The 25,297-nt window shown below is 42.1% G+C and overlaps 1 protein-coding gene across 3 annotated transcripts in view; it reads left to right on the top strand.

Annotated features, from left to right (window-relative positions):
* Positions 1-25,297, top strand: part of ABTB2 (ankyrin repeat and BTB domain containing 2) — a 164,105-nt gene that overhangs the window by 114,591 nt on the left and 24,217 nt on the right. For all 3 annotated transcript variants that reach the window (XM_072039001.1, XM_027458333.3, XM_005022800.6), the window contains one exon: positions 104-314. In XM_072039001.1, coding sequence (XP_071895102.1) covers positions 124-314 — 191 coding nt within the window. In that variant the 5' untranslated portion in view covers positions 104-123. The remainder of the gene's footprint in view (positions 1-103; positions 315-25,297) is intronic.

Raw genomic sequence — 25,297 nt, 5'->3', positions numbered from 1 at the left:
TTTCTCTTAGCTGTGAGAGACTTCATTTAGCTGGTAGAGTGTACTTAAGAGGACCATGGATGAATAGTAAAGAGACTCTTTTGCATTCTTTCTCCTTGTGCAGGTGATTTGGTCTCACGAGCAATGCACCACATGCAGTGCTTGAACACCATCCGCCCAGGCATGAGCCCCATTCGGCAAACGCGGCAGCAGCAACCCATCTCCTGGTCCCCTGATGCTCTCCATACCCTCTACTACTTCCTACGCTGTCCTCAGATGGAGTCCATGGAGAACCCCAACCTCGATCCTCCAAGAATGACCCTGAACAATGAAAGGTACGTGGGCTGGTGAGCTCAGTGGTCAGGGAGTTAGGCTAAGGTCTCCTTTTGTAGAGGTGCAGTGTTTGTATGAGCAGCGCTGGCAGTTTTGCAGGATGCTACCTATCAGGCATCAGTTATTCCTGCAGTCAGGCCAGACTATGCTGTCAGCCTTGCCAAGTTTACGAAGCCTTGGAATTGGAACTGGAAAGTGAGCTGTTTTTTCATGCAATCTTTCCGAGCGAGGCATATACTGTACGCTGCCAACGAGGCTTGTCTGGAGACACTGCCAAAAGTACATGTGGTTGCCTAAAGCAGTAAAGACCTTACCAAAGAAAATCTTACCTTCTGAATAGCACCAATTAACAATTGTCATCATTCTCAGGAACAGGAATGTCATTTGCTGTGCAGAGTTTTGAAGGGATTTATGACCAACCATCGTAATGATTACTTCAGTGGATGCTGTGTGTATGGTACACAAAGAAGTTCATATAGGAAGCCAATAACTGAACAGAAAATGCAGTGGGTTGCCCTGCCTTCTGCCAGCATCATACCTGACTCTGAAAGTAGGCTCATTATTAGAGTGGGTCAGAAATTTTCCAGTGGGATGTTTTTTCTGTTAGAAACTTCCCTGATTTCCTTCCTGCCCAGCAACTTGGCAGCCTGCCTGACAGGCGGGTGGCAGCGGAGAGCCTAGGAGCCCTCAGAGCCCTGGCCACAAGTTGAGTTCTTTGACAGGTCAGGGAGATCCTGCTCCTTGTGCTCCTCGGCTCAAAGGCAGACCGATAGCTGGCTGCTTTGCAGTTGCATCCTGCAGAGAGACCCAGGCCTCTCAGGACTTAGGTATCCCCAGTTTGAAATGCATATTGAACTATGTATTTATTTCAGAAATCTTACCTGAACCGAAAATTTTGGTTTCTGATTAACACTAGCCAGTACTTATGCTAGCTTACCTTCAGATTTCTTTTAGCCTGCTGGACATTAGGCAGATGGCTGTATCCTGGCCCTCTTTGTTTCTGATGCTACAAGTCAGCCCCAGATCTCATGCAGTCCTACACTGGCCTGCACCAAGCCTGCCTCCAGGTGTTCACCACCACCAAAGCTGTGGCTGACGGCTTTGTGGCCAGAGCCTGGCAAGTCAGGACTGAGAAGACTTCCTGAGAAAAGCAGTAGACTGAACTGTCTTCTTTTAAGGCTCTGAATTTTCAGGCTAAAGTGCAGAAAAACAGGCTGGACAAAAGGCAGCCTTTGTAACTGCAGGCTCAGTAAGTTACTTTAAGGAAAACCTCAAATAAGGAGAGAAGTATAAAGCTGTCACCTGTAAGTTTTCTGTTCTGCCAAAATATTTTACATGTGGCTGGTCTGTGTAGCTACCTCCACTGGTTGCTTTTCATTTTCTCTTGGTTGCTTAACTGTCTTTCTGTACTTCATCGTAGTTTGTACTAGAGTGACTTTGAGGTCTCGGTCTGGGAGCAAAACTGTTTTGCAGAGTAAAAAAAAAAAAGGTTTTACTTCTGCTTATGTCTGATCCTCCCCCAATAGAAACAGCAGTATGGTAGCTAATCTTAATCAAATGCCCTCCCTAGTGTAAGACGATTTATTTTGCATTTTATGTTTGCTGGCTGTGCAAAAAATTAGTTTTCATGGTGCCAAATTCTGTAAAGTTGTACCATTAGTTTCCACAGCTGTGCAGCTGAAGCTGATAAGCAGCTTGTGTCAGAAACGTAGATTAAACTTTCTATTTTGTGTTGTGCTCTTTTCAATATTCGCAGTATGATGATGTTACTGCAGCTACTTGTTTTGTACACAGAGGGTAATAAACGAGTTAACAGGAGCGCAGTCATCTTTCCAACTGCTCCCAAACAATGCTTTTCACATGGTTTACCGGAGTTTGTTTGGAATGCAGGCTGCAACTCTATTCTATTTTAAAATCTGCACTAGATCCTATAACAGCTGGTGTAAGGGAAATTTCTGCCATTTTTTTCTGACCAGTATTTAGCTGTAAAGGAAATGAAAGAGGATATATTAAAATGGAGCAAAAACTGGCATTAGGGAAGAAAAAACAGAAATTGAGGACTATCAGGTTAAATAATTGGCTTTGTAAAGTTTATGAAACCTGGAAATGAACTTAATACTGCCCAATATGCTAGGGAAGAACATGTAATCTTACCTTTCGTTTGCCCCAAAATGTGTATGTGTCTTAATGTATTGACTTCTGTGCACATTATTTAGTACAGCTAGTGGGATAAATACTGCTGGCAGCACTTTATACAGGAGACAGTTTACAGTTTCCTAGCTAAAGAGGAAAGATGGTTGAGGCTGCGTGTGAGATCCCAGACTCATGGCTAAATAGATGAGAGTACTGATTCACCTAATGTGTGTTGGCAAAGCTGTGCAGCCCAGTTTTTACTCTTTACTGAGCCGTGCTAAATCAGCTGCAGACTCTGCAAACTCTTTTGTGTGTTTATGCTCCCTCTCTGGAATATACTTGTGATGTACGCTGCAATCCTAGTTTGTTTTCTGCTGAAAAACATCTCGGTCACAAACAAGGACAGTAATGCTGACCTGTTCTGCATTTGCTTGTGCTTTGGTTCATAGCCTGCTGTATAAATCTACTATCGTTGAATACCAGTCTGAAGTTTAGCAAAGAGAGGGACGGCTGTTTGAGCTGCAGGCTTGGTGAAACCCTGTCTTGATCTTGGTTAGATCCGTGAGCCATACGGATTCAAAGCCGTGTAGTAGGAACTGCAGTTGTGCAGCACAGCGATGGACCAGACAGCCCACTATCCACCCTGCTTGACTGTTGTCTGTGAGCTTTGTGTGTGTCACGCTGTGATGCAAAGTGCTATGAAAATCATGAGTCTGTGGGGCTAGAAGGCCTTTACTGTGCTTCCCTGCAATGTGAAGGGAAGTGTAGATTTCAAATTCTGAAGCCATGCCTAATGGAGGCTGTCATGCCTGGGCTGCCATAAAGGGTTTTTAAAAACCTAGCCGAGCTTCTGAACATATCCTGCAGCAAACTATACAAAGCATGAAAACGTACGTATTGCAGTTAGGTATGCAAAGCACCCCAATGCACAGAGCCAGTTTAATGTCATAGAAGTTATGTACCTTATCCTCACTAAATACCTTGACAACTAACAAATTGTGGATAGTGATCTGTAGAGTCCTGCAGGAATGGCGTGGATGTAGCTGTCTCCCTAGAGCTTGGCAGATAGAGAACCTTTCTGTTTTGGCCTCCAGTGGATGAATGATTTGGCATATCAGTAGACTGAAACTCTGGAAATTTTGTTGGTTTCATCTGGTTCTGACACTTACCTCCAGGCAAAGACACCGAAGTGGGGGAATGAGCTGAGGCAGAACTAGACAGGAAGCAACCAGCTATCTTTAGCAAAACATTTGAAACGTTTCCACAATGAATGTGTAGCTGCTGACTCTATGACCAAACCGTGACCCACCTGGAACCCCAAACTGAATTTGCTGCGTGGGCAGTAAGCTATCTGCCGTTTGGTGTCAGGTGAGCCACCTGAGGAAGTGTTTTGCAAGTAAAGTGCCACTTGTGCAATACTTTGGCAAATGAATTAGACCCTAAGGTGAGATCAAGCAGCTTTACTCAGTAGCCTGGCTGCCTGAAGGCTAAGAACCTGTCCATGCCATGAGAGAGCACATCTGTCTTTGTTGCTGCAGAAAGTCTCTCTGCTGGGCAATAAAATATATATTATTTTTTTTTAGTTTCTCAGGAATCATAGTGTATGTTGTGTCAGAGATCAGACAATGTGCTTTTGGACCATGGAGAGCGAGCAGACGTGTGGCACTCCCTCTCTCCGCTCTGTTTCTGCTGTTTTTTTTCCCATTGCTTATGTCAGGCTATCTGAGTTTGGGAGCACTCTGCAGTGTGAGATCATGTCCCAGAGCAGCAGAGCATGTTTGCTGGCATTGTTTGGGATACTGTGACTTGAGAAGGGCCATCCAAAGGTAAACTAAGTTTCTTTCTCCCTTCACTTTTTCCCTGAGTGGAATATAATGCTTTTGTGTTATTTTTAATGGTGTGTCCAGGCAAGATTGCCCTCTCAGTGATACTTATCATAGGGAGTGTTTGTCTTCTCCCTGTAGAGCACAAATTGAGGTCAATATTCTAGTCTCATTTTACAGCTGGGTGGACTTTACAGCAGGGCAGCAGACCAGCCTTAAAGCTGGAAATAGAGGCCAGTCATTGCCCTCATCCTCTCTATTTTTGAATGCAAGATCTAAAAAGCACAGATTATCGTGTGGGCACAGCATTTATTGTAGGAAACTTAGTATGACCCTAATACCTAAGAAAAGGAAGAAAAAAAAAAAAAGGTGGATCCTGGGATCCTGCTTCCTGTTGTGTCGCTTATTATCCATGTGTGTTTGGTGACTAGGCTAGTCTTTTTCCTGTTCCAGCCACCCTATTTAAATATCAATGAATTGTTTTCCTATTGCTGATACTGTTGATCTGTAGAATGATCTAAAGGTAATTCTAGGCTTGCTCATCAGTGCTCATGGATCCAGTCACACCAGAGCTTTCTGAGCTATCTGACTTGTGGACATGCCAAGTTTTGCATGTCTAAGTTCGCTGGTGCATTATTTTAATCCAAGTATCAGTGAGTATTAAACAATTTATATCAGCAGAAGCACACTGACTGTACCCATCTGACTGTCGGTGAAAATCCAGTAAAACACTAGCGAAATTCCAGGGCTGATGTAGAATTTGTCAGCTGCCAACAGTAAAATTCAGGGCTTGCCAATTTGATGGAAATTCACAGCTCTTCAGCTGGAAAAGCTGTGGACACTGCAAGGAGCCAACTGCAATCACGCAAGGGGCCACCTCATTAGAAAAGAGAAAAGGGAAAGCTTCATTCTCTTTTCCCTGTGGAGGGGTCTAGAATACTTGCCTCAGATTTTATTACTTCTCTAGAGAGGACTCTGGTTTGTGAAGCGATTGTAAACAAGTCTGGCATCACTCAAACGATTGCTTCCTTTCTGCATGAAATCCTTCAGAAAGCCTGCTGCACATTCTGCTTTTAGCTGGATGGCTGTTTTTATTGACAAGGTTCAAAAGCGACCTAAAAATGTCCTACTTCAACAAGAGTGCTCCCATTACACCTTGCTACCTCATGTGATTCAGGACCCATGAATAAGCATGCAAACCCTCCTTCAATAGGCTCAAGCAGGAGAAATGGGCTTGTGCCTACTCTCCTGAGTCATGTTAGCAGGGCAGAAAGAAGGAGATGAGTTATCTACTTGTGTTTTATTTGTGCTGTATTTCCAGCAACACCTGCTCTAAAACATAATCTGTTGGGAAAGCATACGCATCTGAAGCTGCCAGGAGGAAGACTGTAGCTCTTTCATGCCATTTTTGAGCACTGTTTGCTCAAATGCTATATTCATCCAATATTTGGCTTATTGGTTTCAGTCATCATTAAATAAAACATTTGATATTTGTCTTGTGACATATAATCCAACTTTACTCTGGCTAGCATGGAAACCAGGTTAGGTCTATGTTAATAGTTCCTGGTACAGTCTCAAGATCCTGTCCTTTAAATTGATGGTAACCTGAGCCTATTATGCTTTCAGATTCAGATACTCATGTTCAAACCGGATTGAGCGGGGCAGTGGCTTTATGGCCCTATTTTATTTTTCATGCTTTGCAAAATTCAGTCTGTTCTCAGATACATCAGAGAAATGCCACTCAGTTTTACTGGGGAAAAAAATAATCTCAAAGCAGCTTGTGCCTGTGCTTTGCTAGAGCACTGCTTTCAAGGGTCTTCTCACTTAGTTTCCTTATCAAGAAGGTTGCAGTGTTTGACACAAATAGAGAAATCCTGTGCTATGGCTTTTCCTAAATCCCCGGTGAGTATCTGGTGAAGATGTTCTCATCTCTTTTTTTATTATTATTTTGACAAAGCATTCCTTTGATCTTAACTTAGTACCTTCTTTTTTTTTTTTTTTTTTTTCTTGATGATCTCTAGGTGCTTTGTTAGAAATAATTAAAGCCCTCATTTTTTTCCCTCTTGATTAGCTGCATTCTTCCCCTCTGCTCAGAAAATGCCTGGGACACTACATGCTCATTCTGGAATGGCTTGAGACAGGAGCAGTTCGATCACACGGATCAATTTATACAGCAGTATCGATCCATATTAAAGAGAATAATAACAACCCAGTTGCTAATGAGAACTATCTCCAGAAAGTCCTGCTTGGTGTTGCATGGGCACCCAACTGGCAGAGAAGGAAGGAAAATCAGGAATAACGGGCAGAGCCTGCTGCTGAGACCTGTGTTTGTTTGAGCTGTGTTCTCCACATCACTGCTTTCAGTGCTTCAGCTAAGGCTTTTCAGGACAAATCTTTTCTCCAGATGGATGTTTCCAGACTCTCACTGGTCTGTCATGAGGCTTTTTTCCCCCTCTACTCTTTTAAACTGCAGGTTTATGGAATTTTATTAAGTGCAATAGCTACATCATTGTCTGTCTTTTAGATTTATCTGTGGCCTAGCCTTTCCTAATTCAGATTTTATATATTTATGTCTGAATTCTTGTCTCTTACAGCCATATTCTATTGTTACCATGATTCATCAGGAAGAGAACTTGATACACTTGGTTCAATGAGCTATGTTTTTGCAAAGGTCTGCAAGAAAATAAGTGCTGGGATCTCTTCTCTGGGAGATCATAGTATCTTTCTGCTCTCTCTACAGCTGCCTCACTAAACACATGAAAGACTTACTGCCATTCCCCTGTAAAACCAGTTTTCTGATAAATGTCCCTTTAGCTTGTTTTGAAGTCTGGTATCCTCCATAAAGACTAAGGGCAGCATCCTGCTCTACAGTGCAAACCGCTGGGTCCAAGTCTGACCTCAGCTCAGGGCCTGTCACGGCTGCAGGCTGTTAGCTCTGACATAGGGATGCAGCCCTGTGTGGGTATGTCTTGTAAAGGTTATTGTCTGTAGTTCAACTTGTTTGTTGTTCTGCTTTTTTAGAGACACACACAAGTAGGCTTTTTGACTCAGGGCATTTGCCTTTTTTTTCCCCTCTCTTTATTTTTATTTTTATTTTTTTCCCCTTCTCTCTCCTCAGGCCTGAAAAGCTGATGGATTTTGACAGAATCTTGAAATTTGTGATCCAGACTCTCACTATATCCAGGTTATCACTATATGGTGTGTGGACATGCTTACTTTCATTGTGTACATACAGACTGATTGGAATTGATTACAGTTAAGTCTAGGTATAAAGAATTAATTAAAAGTAATCCCTGATTCAGGCGTTTGTCTTGAGAGAGTGTGATGCTATAATCATACACTCATGATTAACAGTGTTTAAATCCCAGAAGTCAACAAGTTGATTTTAGAAAGACACATCAGTGAACGTATTCCAGTCCCACTGCCATAGTCGCGTTGCTTTTTTTTTATTTTTTCTTTTTCCCCCAGAGCTATTGAGATATAAATATACTGATTAAAATAGAACAGAAAGTAACAGAGTTACTTAAAACAGAAGTAACTCTTAAATTGAATTGTGCCATTATAGCATTGCTTGTTTAGAGTAGACATAAAAATATGTTCTTCTTTGTTTTGAAGAAGGGGGAAAAGAGCAAATTTGCTGTTGATGAAAGATTAGTTTGGTAAATTTAACAGAAGAATAAGAAGACTATAAATGGATAAGACCAGCTTCCTTCACTATCATTCAGGAGAGAGGCTGTTACCATGTACTTTTGCCTGTTTGAGTCATAGACCATTTAACTTCAGTCTTGATTGTGATTTTGAGATATTCATTCACAAGCAAGACTGAGTGAATGGCCTTGCTTCAGAGGCTAGTAAGCTACAAACAACGTGCATCTGTTGACTAAAATTAACTGTTTATTGGCAGCACTGTTCCTGACCTTAGGCAGGATAAAATATGTGCTATGCCCATACTAAAAAGTTACACAATATATTTTAACATCTTCCACAATTTTGAGAATTGAATTTATATCATTTATTAGGAGTCATAACTTTATCATGCTTGTGGTGAACAGCTTTCACCTTTCTGCTTTTTATGGTGACAGCACGTTACAGCAGTAACATCTAGCCAGAACAAAACACAGAAACACTTAAAAACTACTGACTTTGAACAGAGTCACATCTCATGCTATGTATGAGCTCGTAATGTCCTAACTGAAAGACTGAAGAGGGATCTAAAATAAATACTTGTCATATGTCTTACTCTATGTGTTATGTATGCTCATATACATACACATGTATGCCCTGAGCACCATAGCACTGGCACATGAAGTGAATTAAAAACAAGTCATATTAGTTAAAAGTCAGTAGGTAACAGTACTTACATTTGGCTTTCAGGGAATATTCCTGCCTGTGTCTGTCATTGGAATATTTTTAAGTCTCTCTCTCTTTCTCTCTCTCCCTTTTTTTAATTGTTCATTTCTTTATAGTTCAAAGATTGCAAAATTGGAAAGTGAGGTGACCTTGCCAGTAGTGAAGGGAATTAATTGCTAACCCTGAGGATCAGATTCATCCAAGTGTAACTGCTGAAACTGGCAATACAGTCTACTCTGAATTAGATTCTTTTTCTGTCTTTTATGTTGCCTGTATAAACAAACACTGCTTTTTGTTGTTGTTGTTGAACTCTGTATCTCACACCCGGGTAGACTAGCCTTTCTGCTGTGTTACTGGCTCTAAGCAATTTGTAGTGTTACTAGGGTGTTTCCAAAGTAGCCTGTATCCTCTGATCTTCTGTATCAGAGTAGGGGTGTGGTACCAACAGAGGTTATTTAAAATCTCTGCAAAATTGCAAGAAGAATCTCACTGTTACACCAAATTGAACAGCACACAGCAGACTTCACGAAGAGTAAAGAGACTGCTTCCCTATGCCAGCCTTGGCACAGAGGAAAAGCATTACAGGTAAACAAGAGCATCTACGGTGAAACAAATATTTGGCTTTAATAGTTGTATCTGAAGCTGTGTGCCAAAAAGTCAGGCTCTTCGGCTGTCTTGAAACCTTGCTGCTGAATGTGCATTGGTTTCCAATAGATAGACAATCTATTAGAAAGGATCTGCGAAGTCTCAGATGTCATAGATACAAACATACATGGGAACAGGTCACCTAAAAGATTACCAGGTGCAAATGTGTGACTTGATAGTTAGAAAAAATCACCTGTAAGCAGATAAGCTGGCAGTATAATCTAGAACAGATGCACTTGCCTGATTCCCCAACTGGAAAGGCCACTGTGCTTCTGAGGCCTGGATGGGTGGACACTGGGCCAGAGAACTGGAAGTATAGATAGATACTGCAGCAACATCTGGTGCTGCTTCCATGCCAGTCAAATGTTCATATTTCTTGTCATTGCTAATCCACCCTATCTCTGAGCTTCTTTTCAACAATTTGCAATTATGTTCCTTTGATCCTGAAAGACCGCAGCTCATCTGACACAATAGGGATGCAGGAGGTAAATGAGGAGCACTCCAGTAGGAATTACTGACAGCGTCTCTGAGAGTCGCATGAACTACATTTGCTGATCGAATCTGAAGATTGTCGGTAAATTATCAAGGTGCCTACTTTATTAAAATGTAACTAAAAATATCTGATATGTTTTGTGCAGCTGCAAGTGATTTTTAAATACTGTATTAGTATGTAAACTGAATGAATGTCAGGGCTGTGAATATCCAGGGTTGGCCTGGATGATCTCCAGAGGTCTCTTTCAAGCTAAGTGATTCCCTCGGGTAAGACACAAGGAAGATTTATCAGAAGAGATGTGCTTACTGAGTGCTGTGGAACTATCAGAGGTGAGGGATTTGTAAGAAGCAGTTGTTTCTTGCATAAAGAACTGACATCCCTGGGAGCTCTTCCTGGAGTTCGTTGCATTCACCAATCTAACATTTTACACTGAAATGCAAATCCTGCCTATCTATTTGCTGATCTGTAACAATGAAAAAGTTGGAGAAAGCAGTAGAGGAAAAACATGTGTGTTAAACGATAATGGGCAAATAAAGGGAAAGTAAAATGGAAGAATCTTTATGTCATTCCCCTTTTCTCCCGTGAGACCGTGTTGTCTGGCTTGGTGGAATACCAGTGAGAGTTATACTGTGTTTTGCTATGTGATTTACAGTGAGGAGAGGGACTTCAATTAGCCTCATATCAGACCCTGGGAAGGAGCAAAAAAAACATGGAACCCATTTCAAAATATACTGTGTATCACTCGAGATAGTGAGTGGGAGTAGTCAGTACAGATAATAAAGGGGAAATCATGCTTAACCAACCTGGTAACCTTTCATGATGAGATGCCTGCCTTGCTAAATGATTGGAGAGCACTGGACGATGTGTATCTTGACCTTAGTAAGACTTTCAATACCATCTCCCAAAACATCCTTATCGACAAATTTGATAAGGTATGGGCTAGAGAAGTGGTCAGGGAGGTACACTTGGGAGCTGGCTGAGCTGCTGGGCTCATTGGGTTTGTAATCAGTGTTGTGAAGTCCAGCTGGAGGTCAGTCACTAGTGACATACCCCAGGGGTCGATAGTGGGATCAATACTGTTTAATAACTTCATTAATGACCTGGATGACGAGACAGGGCGTACCCTCAGCAGACTTGCAGATGATACGAAACTGGGAGAAGCCTTGATATAGCTGATGGCTGTGCGACTGTTCGTAGGGACCTCAGCAGTTGGAGAACTGGTCCAACAGGAATCTTGGTTAAGTTATGCAAAGGGAAATGCCAGGTCCTGTATCTGGGCAGGAATGAGCCCAGTACATGCTGGGGGCTGACAAGCTGGAAAGCAGCTTTGCAGAAAAGGAACTGGAGGTCCTTGCTGCAAAGACAGTCAACAGAATCCTGGGCTGCATTAGAGAGAAAATTGACAGCAGGAGGAGAGGGGATCCTTCCCCTCTGCTCAGCACTGGTGAGACACACCTGGAGTGCTGGGTCCAGTGCTGGGCTCCCCACTACACGAGGGAGATGGATGTACTGGAGATGGTCCAGCAAAGGGCCACAAAGATAATGAAGGGAGTGGAGTTTCTCTTATTTGAGGCATGCCTGAGACGGCTGGGGTTGCTTCGTCTGGGGAAGAGATGGCTCAGAGAGATCTTATCAGTGTCTATAAATACCTGGTAGGAGGGGAACAAAGACAAAGCCAGACTGTTCCCATTGGTGCCCAGTGAAAGAACAAGGGTACTAACTGGAATACAGAAAGGCCTATTTGAACATGATAAAGCTTTTTTTCCTTTCCCCACCCCCCCTTTTTTTTTCATGATAATACCATTGTAACAGGTTGCCCACGTTGGCTGTGTAGTCTCCATCCTTGGAAGTAATCAAAATCCAACTGGACACGGCCCTGGGCAGCCTGCTTTAGTGGATCTTGGCTTGATCAGGGGTTTTGGGTGAAACAATCTCCACAGGTGCTGTCCATCTCAGCTGTTCCGTGGTTCCAGTTGCAGTATTTGTCCCTTAAAGTTGTTTTGTGTGTGTCAGCCTGCTAACTTCACAGTCATTGATAGGTATCAAGAAATAGTTTCTGAGAACTGGCTATTCAGTTAGACAGGCTGTAGCCAAGCCTTACCACCTACCTAGAGAAGTAATAAGGCATTTGACAGTCTTTGTCCTGGCAGTTACAAAAGATTCTTCTGAAAAGTGCTTTTTCCTGCTTTCATAGGCGTTTTACAGTAGATCTCAATGCTTGCAGAAAATCCCTGGAAAGACCATCTTTGACCCAAGCCATTTCTGGCAAATATCCCCCGTTTGTAAAAATGTTTAAAAACTAGGTAGACAATCTTTGGCTCTCTTCTTTAGTAACAAAGAGATGATAGTGTGTGTGTGTGTATGCTACCACCCTGCAATTACTATAACTACAGCTACAGTAATTACTGTAACTACTGTAAAGATTTCGATGTGAAGTTCTTGGCTTCTGTGCTTCGGTTTCCATCTGTTCAGATAAAAAAGAAGGTGCAAGAAAATAAGAGCCTGGCAACTTCACTGCTTGTATTCTCAGGGCTGGCACAAACAGAAATCTTTAGTGCCTGTGGGCACCCTGTGTTGTGCATTGTTTATTGTTTGCTATTTCATGATCAGAAGACTAAGCAGCAAATGAGCACGAAAAAGGAGGGAGCAGTAATGCAGGAAACTTAGAACAGAACTGTTACGGCATGTTTCACTAAAAAGGCATTTTAGAAATACAGAGATGAATAGCGTGAGGTCTCCTGGCTTCTTTTTCCAGCTTTGGGACAGTGGTCGCCCATTAAAGTGGTAGAGGACTGAGTCTAAATTTCTCTACTTGATCCTTGCTGGTTTGCCGTCATTTAATATCAGCCTGTCTCAGTTTTTACTAGACATAGCTCTTAAAAGACAGTGTCGTGATACTGCTGCAGTGCTTTTGTAACTCACAGAAATACAGAGCAGTAACTCTGGATGAAAAGTTCCGAACACATTGCAAAGAAGGATGGTAAAAAGCCAACAAGTTACTTCTTTTTCAGTAATTGCTGTTTCCAATTGAAGTTAATATTATTTCCTATTAGACTAAATTACTGACGTGCAGAACTTGCCTGTTTCCTGAGGAAGGAGTTAGCTGGTGCTTTAACAAGGGCCATGCTAAATAAAGACGTAATTCTGAGCTTTGGCTGTGCAGCAGCCATGGTTGGCAGGTTGTAGGGGTTTTCTCTCCTATTGTGGCTGACATCTTTGTAACACAGACCTAAGAGCTAAGTTCTCCTGAAGAGTAAATGTTTCTGGGTATAATTTATGATAATAGCAACAATCATTCTTCTCTTTGACCACGTGGAGATTAGAAACTAAGCTTTCCCCGGGGTAATCCTAGATTGAACGTCTCTGCATTGTTTCCTTCTTAAAGGAGACCCTGGCAGTTTGCTCTTCCTGGTCCCACAGCTGCAAGTGCGTGTACTGTCATGACCTGATGGTCACATACGATGCTAAGCTGTACTGTTTTCATCAAGTGTTTTAACAGTAAGTGCTGAACCGACTGTTTTTAAAAGCCTGTTTGCTCTGCAAGACAAATCCCATTTAAATGAGTTACATGTCTGAGCGGATTCTCTCATGTTTGTGGATTCTTCTGGGGCTAAACAACCATGTGCTGATACAATGCATGCTGGTCTAACGTGTTTGCTCAGAAAGGAAAGAGGCTGAACGATGTTTTGCTCTCACTGCTTATCAGCATAAATCTGGAGTGATGTGCTGAAAAGGGGTACGCTCTGTCTGGAGTCAAACAGCTGGGGCCTTCAGTTCTACTGAAATCTTCACCTAAAGTTCTTTAATGTATGGATTAGAAGGTAAATCATAAAGGTTAGAGAACATGCAAGAGAGGTAGAAACTGTATGTTTTTATTCCCAGGCTTGCTGGAAAACTCTTGTACTGTAAGTATTTCACTTAGCCACTCCTCACCTCTTCAGCTCCCTTCAGAAATGCAACACATCCTTCCAGAGAAATATGGGGTCTTCTGACACAGGTGTTTTAGAATCGCTAGTGGGAAAGGCTGAATTGTCTATGAGACAATACTAGAAGGTAGGCAAGCTATCTGAGAGGAGTATAGGCACATTAGCATGAAATTATAACAGGACTCACATAACCTGCTCAGGACGCATCTTGTTGCAATTATATTGCTTCCAGCATCCAGACTGTGTGATTAAGAGTTACCTCTGTGCAGCACTGCACTGTGCCAGGCAGTCAGTGCTAAGTTCCCTGTTGTGACTGCCAAATTCTTCAGGACGGATCTCTCTGAAGAGTTAATGCATTAGAACATCACAGAAACATATGTTCCTTAAATGACTTTCCATCTGGGCATTCTTCTTTATACAAGAGAAGTTACAATAGTTTAATTAGCTGACTTTGGAACATCTTTTTGTCTACTAAAATCTCAATGTTGAGACACTCAGTAGGCTTAACCTTTGCTCAAAGGTAAGTGACCAAGCTAACTTAAATTGACTACATGTAGAAAGGTTCATTCACCCTGGTATAGTGATGTGTTAGATTTTTGGCTAAGTACAGCTTTATCCATATAGTCAGGGCTCAGAAGTACCTGATGTGAAGAAAGGCAAGTGAAAACTAGTTTATTTCTCAATGAATTTTGTTTCTTCAAGGTAAAAAGTCTGGGAAGAAAGCCTTCTGTTTCCCATCTTTCACATACATTTATTGTTCCTTTGTACCTGGAATGCAGAGCACTGGGTGTTGACAGAAAGGTTTATTCAAGCAACAGGTAATGAAGTGTAGAGTAGGCAAAGATTTTGAATGATAATTTGTTTTTCAACAAGTTGAAGAAAAATAATTGTGCACATTGTACTTGGCATTAGAATCGATGTATGTTTATCTTTTTTAACATATTCTTTGAAGTTTGTATTTCTAGATCTGCTTTCTGACAATAGAGTTTTAAAAATGCCGAAAGGAGGAAAAAAACAGGCTTGTAGCTTGGTATTAGAAACAAGAACACAATGTTTTGTTATGCCCTATCAGTTCAGAGTCCCTCTGTTCCTGCAGTAGCCGCAGCGCTGCGCCCTTCACAGTGGTCAAAATGAAGCAGGGTGAACCTGTTACAAGAGCGAGTTTTAGCTGTGTGTAGGAAAACTTGGTTCTCCTACCCTCCATTAGAATGTTTATCTGATCTGTTTATATAAGACTGTGGAAGTGTGCCTTTATAGAGAGAGAGATGGGATACAAGATAGCCTTGATATGGAGAGCTGGATGACAGTTGGGCTTTCTAACCTACCTCCAAGCCTGTACCACACTGCTCTACTTAGTCATCTGCAAACTCAGCATAAAATCTGCAACTCTGTAGTTCAGAGTACAGGAGCTGCAAAGTTTTGGTAGTATGACGACTTGCTCTGTAGGAAGTATTGCTTATGCTACAGTGCATGCTTCTGGCTGCCTGTTTGTGCTACTATTTGTGCCGGCAGCTGCACGTATGACTGTGTCAAGATTTAAGGGTTAGAGCCTTTACATCTCTCTTGTTCGCAAGATGGTAATTTGTGAAGATTCCCCCAGTTTGTGGTAAAGAACTGTGTGTGTTTTGAGGAACAGATGCAAGTTACCTGCTAGATTCTTCAAAGCATACATGGACAACATTGTCCTCCTGGAAAAACTGAGAGCAGTCAAGTGAGTTAACTTTATGAGCTGACAGTGTTTGAAAGACTAGAGAACAGGTTTGACAAAGTTCGTATTTTGTCAACTATGGCAGGTGTGTAACACATAAATTCATTCCAGTGGGAACTCTACAACATCTGACTTGGATCTTTCTAAGAGAAAGGTATGCTGATTTGACCAGTGATTCAGTATTCATTGAAATGAACAATGATCCAGTAGGGATGGCAGAAGGCTAGCAGTACCCAAGGTGGCAAAATCCTCTTAGTTTAACTTTAGATATGTCCTGTCTACGTTGTTCTTGATTAGAGCAAACTGTTTTCTGCTGAAAAATCTCCCTCAGGTATATGTTGAGGTACTGAAACACAAAATTAGTGTTTGACATTTACTGAGAGTTCATACACAACAACAGTCAAAACAAGCGACTGCTCAGCTGCAGTTCTAAGCATATCTAAGTAACCGTGCTGAAAGCAAACTTAATAGCTGGAATTTATGGCATCTGCTGAGAAACACTGCAACTCCAAATGTTGATATTTAAAGCATTAATGCTTTAAATTTCATTAAAGCATTAATGCTTTAAATATAGGATATTTGGAAACCAAAAGACTTGGAGCTCTACCAGTTATGTTCACCTATCAGAATCCCATAATTAAGCAGTTATGTCCTCCATTTTTAGTGCCACTTGGGTTCATTGATATCCATTGATATGACCATAAAATCATGGTTATATAAGCAGGAAGAGTTTGAAACTAGGAGATTTCACAATATTAAACACATAATGGAAGTGTTTATGCCACAACTCTGGCGTAGAATGACTGTACCTTGATCAAATTAGTTGTTTTCTTTAAATTCAGGACTCTTCCATTGCTATTATTACACTTACCATATCTATAAACTGATGTAGTGCCATTTACATAATTAGCTAAGGCAAAATGAAAAACATATAACTCGTTATGCTTTCCGGTACACATAGAAACACATTCATTCACCAGTGGTAACACGCATCTTTGGGTGTCACAGGACTCTTCATTTCTGCATAGCAGCAGCTCTTTTCAGTATTTTAAGACAAGACCTGAGGCACAAAATTGAAGCTCTTTGAAGATACAAGTGCAATATGTTCATTGAACAGCTTTCCAGTAAGACGAAATGGTGTTCTCTTGCAAAATAATAATTAAAGAATGCCACAATGGCATCTATTTCATCTATGATGCTATTCCTCCTTATAATATTTCATTAATGACCTATCTCATGCGTCTTACCTGGCACCGACTTTGAGAGATGAGTACTGCCTATTCATTCACAAATGCTACACCCTGTGGACTTGATTGCCTTTTATTCAAGAAAATGGATTCTGAAATTGTGGCTATTTAGTGAGACCCTCTGTGATCGTAGTACAGCGGGTGGGACCTGAGTTACATAATAACACTACTGGGTGGAGTGGATACCTGGTTTTAGTGCGTACCTAAGAGAGCTCCAAAATCAGCGCTAGTGTGTTCCTCATGCCAAATTAGTTTCTGGAACTTCTCAGATTGCAGGAATGTGAAAAGCCATTTCATTAGGAAAACACTGACGTCAGCATCAGGTGAGCTTCATTTACACGAAGGCTGTGCTCACAGTAGCGTGACGTGGAAGTGTAACATCAGTCAGGCAACTAAAAAATAAAAACTTCATCAACCTTTCCATTGTTCTGAAAACGAAAGAGTCATCTTTTAGTCTTGAAACGGTTAGCCTCTATATAACGTGATTTTGTGTTTGAAAATTTGTCTTTTGAAATATTAATTAGGTTTTGGCTTGTGCTGTAAGGTAAATGGAAACGTTTCCCTATTTATTGTGAAAACCCTTTGCTTTGGTCAGGATTGTCTTTGTTTAGCAGAGCAAACTTTTGCAGTTGTAATTAATTAAACAGTTTTGAGTACTCCAGAACTGCACAAAAATATTTCTCTTCCTGGCTTTTTGTTCACACAGTTGCAACTCGGGAGCTTCAGGCAGTTTTCATAAGCATGGCAATGCTCTGCATTCAGGATTTTACAACTGGGCCCTGAAAATTAGTTCTGTGATTGAATCTGGCAGATTGGTTTTGGCTTGAGAATCAGCATATGTTTTTAACATATGCATGTTGGCAAATCAGATTGAAGTCATAACTAACAGGCCTGTTATCTCAATCCTACTAGTGCTTGTGGGAATTAACTATAATGGGTAAAAAAATTATGGAGGAGTCGCAGCACTGGATAGTGAAGAGCCACAGTGACCCCAGATAAATCTGCTTGCAGGTATCACAGTATTTTATTTTATTATTAGTTTTTTTTAATTTGCCAGCCTAGCTCCTGGAACGAGCCATAGGAGTTACCTCTTGGTTTTTCTGGCCACAAGATCAAGGCTAATCCAAGAATAACAGACAACCCATTCTGGCTTGCTGCCTGTGTTTATCTCTGCCTATCGCATAGCATGCTGTTACAGGCTCTTTTCTTTAATGCATGTAGTTTGTATGCGTGCTGCGCTCCAAACTGGATCAGTGTTTTCTTTTGCAGCAGGAATTGTGCTCGTACCACATGGCAGGGTCTCCTCAGCCAGTCCGTTTGGGGTTGGTCCCAGTGTGGGGCCCCAGATGGCAAACTAGTTTGGGGTGGAACAATACGTGCTGGCCATTTCTGGTCATTCTGCAAACTCCCTGGGGCCCTTTTGAGGGAATAACCCAGAAAAAAAAACCCAGGGGAAGAAAACAAAACAAAACAAAACAAACAAAAAAAAAAAAACAGTGTCACAAAGTGAATTTTTAAGATTTTCCACACAAATTGATTTTTAAGGACAGTTTGAAGCAGTTTGTGACCTGCTGTGTAGCTAAGCACAGGCCACATAGGCTTGTAGGAAGCTGAACTGTAACACCAAAGCCAACAAGCAGCACGTGTGAGAGGCAGGCAAACCTGAAGCATCCTTGCAGCTGTCCACAGAGAGCCCAAGGGGCAGCAGAGGTGTGCCCATCCCCATGCCCTACCTGCCCAGGTAAGCACTGCTTCCTTCCCAGCAGCCGCTCTGAAAGGGCTGGGCCATGATTAGGTCTTCTGGCAAAATGGGTGGCTTGGAGACCAGGGTGGCCACCTTCTTTCTATGACCTGGGAAAGGCTTAACAGGCACGATGCGAAGGAGCAGTTCATCCAGAAGTCCTGATCCGACCAGAGCCACTTCTCTGTTGTGCGAAGGGCCCGTGTCTGAATGCCAGTGTGAGGAAGCTCACAGCTGGTCAGAGAGCAGATTTTAGAGCCAGGTCCTTAGGAGGAGATGTGTAGAACTGACCACTGCTTGGCTGGAGGTAAGCTCACATGCACAGCTTGTTGGCAAGTGCCATTTTCAGTGAGTAGCGTGAGATTCAGCAGGTGTAACAGCAAGTCTGTCCTCATAGATACATCCGATCTTCGTGTAAGAAATTTAAGCATGCAGCTGTCTTTTAATTTGAGGTTAAGACTGAAATTAGGTCCAGAATCATGCAAGAATTCACCTCTTAGTTTATCTGCCTGATTGCTAGCAGTAGTGCCTTTCCGCTTATGGAGAATTTCAGGATGTTGAAGACTCAGGAGGAACCAGAAGAGAAGAATCAGCTGTACTCCATTCCCCCGCATCTCCTCTGCTGAGGTGGTTACTGGCAGTGACAGGTATCAAACAGCTCTGTGTGAGCTTGGAGGGGGCAGATGGAAGTAAGTCACATCCTTGACCACATCACTATGACCATATTGTTGTACTTAGAGCTATCATGTATATCTATCTGACTCCTATCGTCACCTACGTACGATTTAAGTTGGTTTTAATTATTTTACATGTGTCTGTAAACCAAAGAATTCCTTCTGCCGCAACTCACAGATGTTACAAATGTGTTTTTCTAGAGTGCACATTGCTTGTTCTAGAGCAGCAGAAGTATTTGTTTTCAGACTGAAAAGTGATTCTTCTACCTGTTGCTAAAACAGTTTATAAAAAGCAATTACGATAAATAATAAACCATAGACTTGAGGATCTTTCCAGGTTCATAGTGAGTTTCTAATGATTTCTTCACACTTTTTTGTTGTTGTTAAACTTGAATTTAGTTTTTACTTTGATTTCCAGCTAATGTGCAGTAAAACTTGTCTGCTGCACTTCATTTGTAAATGCAATTTGAAGACAAGGGCAGAAAAAATGTTATCCATGGTTGCTAGGATTGCTAAGAAAGATCAGAGCTGCCATTTCTAGATTTAAACTATTCTTGTACTGTTTTATGGTCTAAAAGCAGAGGAAATTGTGAAGTGGAGAAAGGATCCCAATAAATGTAATATCATCCAGATGTTATTCATTCTGTTTGTGTCTGAAGGCTGAAGGATAACTCACTAAACTCTAGAAGTTAGTGTCATGGCATATCCAAGCCAAGACCTTAGCAGCCTGATAATGATCCACTAAAATTTGAGAACTCTTTATCTTGTAAGACCTGGGCCAATCATTGTTTCAAGGGAATTGAGAAGAAAACTTTCTCTTTGGGCCAGTTGGCTGTGATAAGATTTCTTTTTCCTTTTCTGTGAATATCTGGGACTGTTTGCTTTGAAAGACGTGGCATTAGTTGAGATGATCAGAACCAGCAGAGTAATTTCTATCTTTTCTCTGTAAATGTGGTAGCTTTTTGCAAATTCAGTAAATATTTTGAATCTGAAAGGAACGGCTCCAGACTTAAGCTGGTTGTGTTTTGGAGCACAGATTTTGTGTTTATCTTGTTATTTTATTCACATATAATTACATACCCAGAGAATTCTTTTTTGCAACTTGAAGAGGGGTTTAATGTTGGAGAATCCAAGCTGTAAATACGCCACCGTTTTCCACATTGACATTACATGGTTTGGTTTTGGATACTCTGTCTTGCCTCAGAATCTTTTCCTTCTCCAATTAATCAGCCCTTGCTCTGTTTTCTTTTGGACTCTGTTGCTATACTTGGGGTTTTTCCATCTGGGTGTAAAGTTCAAACAGTGCATCTTGTAGCCACCCTCCTGCATGATTCACCATTTAATTGCAGATCAGGCTGATTCCCACCTTTTTTCTCCTAGACAGTTCTGCTCATTGTACATCTGTCTCCCAGGTTCCCTAGCTAGGAAAAAGCCATGAAAAACCCACTTGGCCTTCCCTTAACTCAGTCACTCCCAGTGCTCCTGCTGGTCTCAGTTCTCCCTTCTCTGTGTACACAACATGCAAAGTGACTTTTCAGTTCATTCCTTTACGAAAAGAGAGAGAAAGGTGAGACTGGGAAAGAGCTTTTTATGGCTGTTTGTAAATCAATTTGTGTTGGTGACCTTGAGGTTTATTATTTTAGAGTAAAATGGGACTGAACCATAGAGTTTGGTTCTAGTATTAAACTTAAACATTAGTTCATTGCACTGCACTGAAGCCCCTGTTCCTTTCTCAGTTCCTTGCAAAAAATAATGATCCAAAGCTTTGGGATTCCTCTGTACCTGTAGTCCGGGTGTAGTTTCAGTAAATCAGATGGGGATGAGTTGTTACGGCCTACCCTACCCAGACGATGTGTGCTCTGATACTTAGATGTGCTTTGCAATGCTGGAGTTTGTATGTGTTTAAAATGTTAACGGGGGCTTATAGAGCAGATGTTGTGGATGAAAGGAAGAAAAAGCTGTTCTGTCAAACCATTCAGAACAATGTGATGGGAGGCTATTGCGTGAGTGCCTCAGGACCAGTGCTGCCTGCCAAGAGAGACAAATTTTGTCATTCTCACCTGCAGCCATTAGGATATTATTTTCTTTCATATGTTAGAAGACAATTTGTCTGCATTGCTTTTGCTGTCAGTGTTGGCCCCCTCTTCATCTCGCTGCAGCTAAACAGGAGGCTGGGAACTAGCACAAGAGGGGAAGAGAGGTGGCGACAGGCAAAATGTCTCCTCCTTTCCCCACTCCCCCTGCCTTCAGCAGGCTTGTCGCTGGAACCTCGAGGCAGGAGGCAGAACTGGACGAGGTGGCTGCTCCCTGTGGGACTGCTGGCTGTTTCCATCTGAGGTGGCAGGTGTGCCTCACCTCTGAAAGTCGAGCTCCCACTGCATTTTCTTAGCATTCAGCGGGGAGAAAAGATGGCACAATCTTCTGACTCCTGTAGAGGTCTTGCCTCTTTTGCATACAATTAACTTCCCTCTGCCAAAATGCCTTGGCCCTAGGGCTCTTAAAAGTCCTCTGAAGAGCTCACTTTGGGGACTAGTTTCTTTGTAATGGATGACCTAACACTGCAAGTCTGTGATCCCACAGCATATCCTCAAGGACTGCCACACATGATCTCTCCACATGCCAATTGTTTCCTAGGCAATTTCTAATCAAATGAGTGCAGTGCATTTTCCAGGAAAAAGCTACAACCACTTTCAACAAATGAACTCGCTGTAAATTCTCTGCCAAGTGCTGCTGCCACCATCCTTCTTGATTATGTCTACATAAAAGAATGCATTTTTGTTCAAATGAGGGGAAAAAACCACCAACAATAGATTCCATTCTTTGTCAGAGCACATCTCGCCCATCTCCAACCTGATCCCCTTGGGAATGGAGTGGCTGTCCAGTTCTGAGTGGAGAAAATTTCAGAGAACCTATGGATAAAATATTGATAGCTCATGATGGCATCAGACATTATTGAGCTTCTTTAAAGAGCATACAGTAAGTGAGGAGTGTCCGTTTTACTTTCTGCCGCTGTGTACTTTCCCAGTTTACGTGTGCCATTATTCTCTTACAAAACAATTAATGACAAGAAGCTGAACAAAGCAACGGTGGCATTCTTCACAGAAAACAGTGTGTGAGAAAAGAGTGAACTACCACTGGGACTACGACAGATTCCCAGGGCCAGATCACTTCATGTGCAGAATTTAATGAGCTGCCAAATGCTTCTAAATGTCAGAAAATCATGAGGAAAATGCACAGTACAGAACATGGCGCGGACAGAAATGCATAGATAGAAATTCGTTTTTTAGCTTGCGGCATCTCCCGGTTAATTTTCCATGAAGGTTTCTCCCCTTCCTCCTCCTCCAGTGCTTCTCAGACTGTGAAATGATCAGGGCTTCCCTAGAGGCAGATGGAAGCCCAGGTTAAGGGCCACAGGGATGATAATGGCATGTATTTTCTAGAAAAAGAGTAATTGCGTTTATTTTCGTAGTGCAGTGCAACCCAGCGTTGGCATTTCCTTCAGCTGACCTGCTTCTTTCTCTCTCCGCTCAGATCATGCAGTAGTACAGCTCATCAGAGGTACCGGCAGTGAGCAAAGTAACATGGAGGTGTTCCTGCTGGCAGGCCGACCAGCACAGCGTGAAGGAAGGGGATGGCTGGATAAAAGGAGGGGGCAGGAGGAAGAGTGGAAAGTCCATCCTCAAGCTCAACATTTTCTGGAGAAGTAAAGCCTCTGCAGCAAAGTAGAAATTGATGTCGTTATAAGTCACTCTGGATAGAATAATGATTTATCCAACCTGCACAGTAACGTGAGTGCTGGGACAGGGACAGATTAGGATAGCAGCAAGAGAAAAGCATCCTTCCTGACACTTCTTATTACAACCTAAAATCTGCTCTCCTTTGGGCACAGAATAAGTAAGCAGTCTGTTGAGATGTGAATTCTAAAGCCTTTGGAAAAAAAATATTGTGATTTTAAAAAACAAAGAAAAAAAAATCACCTTTTTCCTTCCCTTTCCTCCCCAGCCAGGTTTTCATGTTGCATGTTTCAGGTCTGCTTGTGCATGCAAGCCACTTATAACCCTGGCACATGCTAATTTTTACAGAAAGGAAATTTTTTTGTGGTGTGTGTTATCTCTGGTGCAGACACGAAGGTATGTTCTGTTGGCTGAGCACAGTCTCTTGCTGCAGATCACCAGGTTGCTCATTACCTGATAAGATGATCAGGACTGTGTTGGATCGACACGGTTCAGTCTGGCGATGTTCCTGGCATGAAAGTGTCAGGGACACTGTGATGTGGCTTGAAAAGCAAAACTGAGCATGGCCACAAAACGTGGTAGATACGGTCGCTTGGAAGGTGAGATTTCATTGCTCCTGAGTATTTTGTTGTGGTGCTTTTAGCCTATCTTTCTGTCCTCACCATGCGGGGAGCTTTGAATCCTCTATTAGAGGTTCTGCTGAGTACAGAGAAAGCTCAGATCTTGAACTTAGGCTCCCCCCTTCAGTGCTTAGTGTTACGTTGGCTCTGCTGCAGGCCAGATAGAGGTTGAAGTTCTCTGACTGCTGAATACATCTCCCAAGCACGAGTTGTTTGGGATTGCTGCTCTTCCCTTAGGGGAGTCACTCAACTCTGAACTGGCTGTGCTACATATTGGCTGGAGTGATTCATCTGCGTATCTGGGGCAGTTAGAAAGCCTAAGTGGGTTGGGGAATTAAAGCTGAGCTCCAAGGTCTTTCAGCTGATGAGCTACTGGGTAGCTTTCAAAGTGAAGAATGCAGGAGCCCAAGTATTTTGGTTGCTTGATGTAGAAGCAAACTATGACACAGAAGGACCAAGCCCTGTTAAGAACACCCTTGCATTGGCAATCCAGAATTGATCAGATGTTTAAATGGACCTGGGGTTTTGTAGATGTTTCTTTGCTACTCAGGAGAAGGGAAGGAGCAGAAGGAAAAACAGCACACTTGGCTGTGTGAGAGAAGAGAAAATGGCACCTTGTCAGTGTGCTTTGCAACTGGCACAACGGAAACAGCACGTATTTTATGGGGTAGAGTTATTCCAGCCTGAAGGTTGTTCAAAGCCATACAAAGGCAGTTCTGCCTACAAATCCCATTATTGATGAAATGGTTTCTAATGGGATCGGCACCGCTTACTCTTACTGTGCTCGCATATGTGCGCGCGCACAGATGCACAGCTTTGAAAATGCCTTTCATGGATTCAGCTGCTTTCATGAATATCAAAATCAGTTTATATTTTCTGGTATGCATCTTTTTTCTCTGAACTTTCTAAAGGAACTGGTATCTTCTACCCTCACTTATTTTCTTTTGAATGCTTAAATGACAGGGGCTTTTTCTGCATTAATAAATTCATAACTAGAAATGGGAAAAGGTGTTTTCAATTACAGCTGGGACTGCAGAGCCTGGCGTCGTGGTGGCAGGTATCCTTGGGGAAAAAAAATCAAGCAAACAGTAGGTCACTCTGGCTGTGTATCGAGCGTACAGATGAGATATATTGGGTATGAGAGCATTACGATACCCATATATTATTGTGTGATTTCAGTGTTCTGTTCATTCATACAGGAGTAAAGGGTGACTCTTCATAAACTAGCCCAAAATGACTGTGCCTGCGATTGTTATTACTTTATTTATATTGCTTTATTTTATATTTATCTATATTGCTTTATTTATATTGCTTGCAATCTCTCATGCAGAGTAAAACCTCACTGTACTGGGTGCTGTACAAATTAGGGGCAGCTAGATTGCTTTTCTGCAAGTTGCTTACAGTTTGTTGTGATGCTATGCAGGTATTCTTCCCCAGCAATGCCTCCATGTCACTCATCTCTTTGGTTCTACTCATTCATCCCTAAGTCCAAAGTATGTCAACTGTTTTTGCTGGGGAGGACGGCAGAAAAACAAAGCTGCAACAGTTCTGCAGTGGTCTCGAAGGGTCAGTTGTGCAAAAACAGAGGCTGGAGCTCTGCATGTAAGAAATGCAGAATGTGAAAAGCCACCGGATAGTGACAATATAACAAAGATCAGGGGAGGGAGCACTGAAATAGCCTGGTTCGGTTGAAGTTGAAATAATCAACCATATTTTTTAAAAATCAAGGGTATCAGGTAAGGGGTGGAGCAGCCTGTGCATTTGGATTATGCGGAACAGGCACAAATACTATAGGAGGTACACAGGTGAGATGACAGCACTTCTGATCCAGAATAACACACTGGCCACTTGGGCTGGGGGAACTGAGCCCAGCTACTAGCAGCAGCAGGCT

Source organism: Anas platyrhynchos, chromosome 5 (assembly GCF_047663525.1).
Source record: "Anas platyrhynchos isolate ZD024472 breed Pekin duck chromosome 5, IASCAAS_PekinDuck_T2T, whole genome shotgun sequence".
Lineage (NCBI taxonomy): Eukaryota > Metazoa > Chordata > Aves > Anseriformes > Anatidae > Anas > Anas platyrhynchos.
This window is presented reverse-complemented; position numbering and strand designations above follow the sequence as displayed.